General features: G+C 40.7%; 2 protein-coding genes across 2 annotated transcripts; both read left to right on the forward strand.

The window, feature by feature from the left end:
* The first annotated feature begins 1,439 nt into the window (after positions 1–1,439).
* On the forward strand, positions 1,440–4,619 carry pyurf (PIGY upstream open reading frame). Its single transcript, XM_088339211.1, has 2 exons — positions 1,440–1,700; positions 4,474–4,619. The coding sequence occupies exons 1-2, from the start codon at positions 1,489–1,491 to the stop codon at positions 4,607–4,609; spliced, it is 348 nt and encodes a 115-aa protein (XP_088195337.1). The 5' UTR covers positions 1,440–1,488; the 3' UTR covers positions 4,610–4,619.
* A 111-nt stretch (positions 4,620–4,730) lies between these two features.
* Positions 4,731–4,982, forward strand: LOC148362313 (phosphatidylinositol N-acetylglucosaminyltransferase subunit Y-like). Its single transcript, XM_088339212.1, has one exon. The coding sequence runs from the start codon at positions 4,731–4,733 to the stop codon at positions 4,941–4,943; it is 213 nt and encodes a 70-aa protein (XP_088195338.1). The 3' UTR covers positions 4,944–4,982.
* The last annotated feature ends 987 nt before the right edge of the window (positions 4,983–5,969 follow it).

The raw sequence follows: 5,969 nt of genomic DNA on the forward strand, positions 1-5,969 counted from the left end.
CTTGAAACAGTGTCGAAAGCGGAAGAGGGACTTTTATTTAAGTTGCACTCAATTGTTATGTGTCGTTCGCAAACCAATCGGCTTTATGAGTAGACTCCTGGAAAACAACGGCGGGAGCTCTCCATCAACAAGAGGCCAGCTTCCTTCGAAAATCTCTCTCTCTCTCTCTTTCTCTCTCTCTTCCTCTCTCTCTCTCTCTCTCTCTCTCTCTCTCTCATTTAGTACCCATTTTCCTGCTCCCTTTTTTCTCTCCCTCTTGCTTTTTGTCTTTCTTTCTCTTTATCTCTCTATGTTCGGCCCTCTCTTTCTCCCTCTTTCTCTCCTTCTTTCTCTTTGTCTCTCCCTCTTACTCTCCTTTTTCTTTCACTTGCTCTGTCTGTCTTTTTTCTCCCTGTTATTCTCTCCCTTTCTTTCTCTCACGTTTTCTGTCTCTTCTCCCCCTCTCTCTTTTTATTTCTCCATCTTTCCCTTTCTATTTCTTTTTCTTATTACCTCCCTCTCTTTAACTCTGTATCTTTCTTTCTCTCTCTTGCGCTTGTGACTCTATCTATTTTTCTCTCTCTCTTTCTTTCTTTCTCTATTTCATTCTCCTTCTTCCTCTCTCTTTCTTTCTCTTTTTACTTGTCTCTGTCTATCTCCCTCTTCTTCTCTCTCACATTCAATCGGTTTTAGCATTCTTATTCTCTCTCTATTTCTCTGTCTCTCCTTTTGTCTGTCTCTTTCATTCTCTTCCTCTCTCTATCTCTCTTTATCTCTCTCTCTCACTCTCTTTTTTTCTCCCACTTTCTGTTTCTCCTTTTTCTCTCTCTCTCTCCCTTTGTCTCTCTTTTATCCTCTTCCTCTCTATCTCTTCCTTTTTCTCTCTCTATCTTTCTTTCTCTCTTTCTTTCTTTCTTTCTTTCTTTCTTTTTCCTACCCCCTGTTTCAGTTTTCTCTGTGTCTCTCCCTTTGTCTTTCTCTTTCATCCTGTTCCTCTGTATCCCCCCTCTCCCTCTCTCTCTCTTTCTTTGTTTCTTTCTTCCTCCCACCTTCTGTTTCAGTTTTCTCTGTGTCTCTCCCTTTGTCTTTCTCTTTGATCCTATTCCTCTGTACCCCCCCCCCCTCTCTCTTTTTCTATCTCTTTCTCTTTCCCTCTCTCTATATCTATCTCTCTTCCTCTTTCTCAGGCGCTTGGGAATGGTCATTATAAGTAAGCTGTTATCTCTTGTTCTTTGCTTGGTATAATCATTTGGAAAGTTAAAATTGGGTTTAAAAAATATATATCACAGAATATTTAAACAATAATAGCCATTAATGTAGTGCCATTATAAATTGTCAACACTAATTCATTTTGGTGCATATTGTAACATTAACATTGTTACATTATCATTAATAACATTGTGAAAAAAATCTGAAGAACCGTTTCGGAGCCAGTGATTCAAGCCGAAAGAGCCGGCTCTCGACACAGATCATACAAAGGGTTTTCCGGAAGTGGTGAAAGGAGTAGCAATGGTCATGCTGCATAATCTGTTGTCCTTATTTTTGACGCATCGAGTTGTTGCACAACGCAACGTCATATACAATAAACCTTTAGTTGGGGCAGCTGTATCTGCATTTACATCTGTGAGGAAATTCACGGATGCGAAGGACGAAACGCGGAAGGTGTTTGACACGTCCTTGCTGGAGTTCTTAGTATGTCCACTGTCCAAGAAGCCACTCAGGTAAAGTATCTTACTTATTGCTGGAACGTCACTAAAAGAAACAGGCACCTGTAAAAATGAATTTGTAAACGGAATTTTGGTGTAGCAATGGTGTTTCCAGACTATCTTCATACTGTACTCAGTGGTCCAATGTGATCGTTATACGAGTTCTCTATTTCTGAATACGATCCGGTGTTATGTCGAGAAATGCATCCCTGCCGAGATTTGCATCCCCTGGCTACTCTAACCACTTTTACCTCGTTTTATCTCACTTTTATATCACTTTTCGGGAATGTAATGGCAAACATTGGGGGGCGGCAGTAGCTCAGGAGGTAGAGCGATCGTTATAGGATTAAGGGATCCGGGCTTGTCCGTGTTACATGTCGAAGTGTCCTTGGGTAAGACACTGAACTCCCAATACTCCCAATAAGCAGGTTAGCGCCTTACATGGCTGCACAGATCACAGCCGCTATTGGGAAATGTGAAGCACATTGTAAAGCGCTTTGGGAAGTCATTGACTTGAAAAGCGCAATATAAATGCAGATCATTTCTAATGCAGATCATTAACATATAACCAAAACCACTTCGTCTCGCATTTGTTGGGAATGTAATACAATTTAAACCATTCTGTCTTTGTATTTGTTGTGAATGTAATCGAACGGTAATGCACACCGTATATCAACCACTTTTGAGCAGGTAACATGTTTATTTTGCCTTTTTCTACTCAAATCACTCGTATTAAAACTGTTATGCACTCATAAAGCTTCTTTCAGCATAATAAGCTTTATGGTAGAGTGCATAACAGTTCTCAAAAGTGATTTATATACGGTGTGCATTACCGTTCGATTACGTTCGCAACAAATACAAAGACGGAATGGTTTTGGTCATATGTTTGCCATTACATTCACGAAAAGTGATCTAAAAGTGAGATAAAACGAGGTAAAAGTGGTTATAGTAGCTAGGGGATGCAAATCTCGGCAGGGATGATTTTCTTGGCATAACACCTTTGCTAAATGTCTTGTCAAGTGCTGTTTATTTGTATAGCCATAATCTCAAAGGGCTGCACAGACCACGGATTATTGCAAACCACAGACTATTATGATCTAAAACCTACACAAAGGGTTGGTAGGGTTACTTTAACTGGATTACTTTCAATTACTTTTGGATTACTCCAATACCAAATATGCTAATAAAAGACAAAAGAAACTAAATATGAATAAAATGATGACTCACAACAAGCTTTCTCTCCTGGCTTTGATCTCTTTGATCTCCGGCAAAACTAACATCAAATGCGACAGAAACAAAATGAAAATAAATCCAAACAGCTAGCCAACATCATTTTTGCTGTTCCATGTATTCCGTTACTCCCCGAGCCTGCACAATATTTAGTAATTTTATTCATAATTTGTTTCTTTTGTCTTTTATTAGCATATTTGGCATTGGAGTAATCCAAAAGTAATTGAAAGTAATCCAGTCAAAGTAACTTTACCAGACCCCGGAGGGCAAGGAAAAACTCAAAAACCTCAACATGATGAAAATGAAGAAACGTCGTGTGGAATGCTTTTCCCCCTGTTATTCGATCTGCAACCTCAGTGGAAGTGTTTAAATCTAGGCTTAAAACACACTTCTATTCTATAGCATATGAATAACCTCTATTTTATGTCTGCATCAAACCCTAAGTACCGGTATCATTTTCCGTTCATTTTGCCGGCTGTGATTTTTGGTCTGTGTACTTTTATGAAGGACATTTAGTTTCAATCGCGGGACTTAAAGTCGGGTTTGGGTTAATTTTGTGTTTTTTAATGTGGGCGCATGCGGCTTATATACAGGTGCGGCTTGTGTAAGTACAAAATCGGTTTTCCTCTTAAAATGTGGTGGGTGCGGCTTATAATCAGGTGCGCTCTATACTCCGGAATTTACGGTACTTATTAATTTATGTGTGTGTTTATTTGTTTTTGATGTATTATTAATCATTATTAATATTTTGCTCCTTTAAAGTTAAACAACTCGAAAACACTACTATTTTAGTCTATAGCTACATTATTTTGAAGAGAGACTGTCTTTGTGCGCAAATGATCGCATTAGATTTCCATTTTGAGTTATTTTGTGGTTCATTTAAGTGTTGATTACAAAGTGAACGACGCAGATAAAACGAAATTTTTAAAAAAGAACTGTCGCAAAAACAGAGTTTGGTACTCACATTTTTACCTGCAATCCAAATGAGACAACCGTCCAAACCCTCGTCCTCTTTCCGACCAGAACAGCTTCTCTAAATTTCCATTAAAAATGTTCACTTTCTTCACTTCTAGAGTCTTTTTCCGTGCCATGCCGCTCCTCGGAAAAGACATGTTAATCGACATTGAAAAAATAAACTATCAATTTATGATGTTTTAAAAAAAAAAACCTTGGAAAGACACATAGAAGTTCATTAGTTTTTCCTCAAATAGGGTTACATTTGGGGAAGGCAGTAGCACAGGAAGTAAAGCAGTCACAGGTTCAATTCACCTACGTGTTGTATGTCAAAGTGTCCTTGGGCAAGACACTGAATCCCTGACGCTCCCGATAAGCAGGTAGTTAGTTGCCTTGCAGGGCTGACGCTGCTACCGGTGGTGAGTGTGTGTGTGTGTGAATGGGTTAGTGTGAAGCACATTGTAAAGCGCTTTGGGAGGTCTTCATTGACTTGAAAATCTAGACCATTTACATTTAAATTCAAAATCTACCGCATTTTAATATAAAAAGGTTTTCTTGTCTGATCCTGGTTCCATTAAGTTGGGTAATTTTTCCTGCCTTTCAGGTTCGAAGCCACGACCAATGAGCTGATCAACGACGAGTTCGGCATCGCATACCCCATTATCGATGGAATCCCCAACATGATCCCCCAGGAAGCCAGACTCGTCCAGAAAGACGCAAACCCACCTGCACAAGGATAGAACTCTCGTTACCTCTTTCACAAATTTTGATCCTGTACATTATTCATCGAAGTGACAGTAAAAAAGCGTCTCATGTCATTTAACATCATTAATATTTGAAGTTGATCAACCACTTATAATCATGTTTTCCTTGTCTATGATGGTGGGACTGGTCCCCATTGTGTCTCTCTTCGGTCTATTTTACTCGGCTGCCGTGGACGACAACTTTCCTCAGGGTTGTACGAGCAGCAACAATTTGTGTTTCTACAGTCTGCTGCTACCTGTCACCATCCCCGTCTATGTCTTCTTCCACTTGTGGAGCTGGATCGGAATCAAGCTTTTCAGGCATAATTAACTCGCAATGTCATGACAAATAAACTATTTCACCTCTAAACTTCCTCTGAACTTTATTTGTAAGAAAAACAATGACGGCGGAAGCTAAAATGTTACTCACACACTGTCAGAACATTTCCTCCCCATGTTTGCATTCTTCGTCTCCAGCGCCGCTTTCTCCTTTCTCACTTAATGACCGCTTTGTCTTTTCATGAAATTGAAACCCTTTTTTTCCAACGGTTTCTTTTCGTCCCCAAAAACATTTCTGGCATCGTTAGCGACAACCGCGTACAATTTCTTTAAAAGTCGGGCATTGTTGCTAACAATTTTCATGACTCAAATCATTTCACTAAACTTCGAATGCTTTATTTTTCTATTAATGGTTTAAGAGAATGTAATAGATGGACATCTTTAGCAGCAGTGGCGGTTTTTTGGCACGGGTAAGGTGGGCACGCGCCCACGGCCGGATTTTTAATATGACATATTGGGTGTGGCGCGAAGATTAAAAAAAACAACTAAATTAATAAATGTGTGCAGCAAAGCAGCTTTGTATCATCTAACAACGTGAGTAAAATGTGCATGTAAAACGAGTGTAAAAATCTACCGGTCGAGCTACGTTCCTACCCTCACCTACGGTTATGAACTTTGGGTTATGACCGAAAGAACACGATCCCGGATACAAGTGGCCGAAATGAGTTTCCTCCGTAGGGTGTCTGGGTTTTCCCTTAGAGATAAGGTGAGAAGCTCATTCATCCGGGAGGGACTGTGTGGAGAGCCAGTTGAGGTGGCTCGGGCATCTGATAAGGACGCCTCCCTCGGGAGCTGTTCCTGGCCATGTCCCACCAGCAGGAGAGCCTGGGGGTGACCCAAGCCACGCAGGAGAGACCATGTCTCTCGGTTGGCTTGGGAACGCTTCTGGATCCCGTCGGATGAGCTGGAGGAGGTGGCTGGGGATAGGGACGTCTGGGCTTCCCTTTTAAGGCTGCTGCCCCCCTGACCCGACCCCGGATAAGCGGAATAAAATGGATGGTGGGTAAAATGGGCACCC

Source organism: Urocampus carinirostris, chromosome 7 (assembly GCF_059441175.1).
Source record: "Urocampus carinirostris isolate Australia breed hairy pipefish chromosome 7, RoL_Ucar_1.0, whole genome shotgun sequence".
In the NCBI taxonomy this organism is placed as follows: domain Eukaryota; kingdom Metazoa; phylum Chordata; class Actinopteri; order Syngnathiformes; family Syngnathidae; genus Urocampus; species Urocampus carinirostris.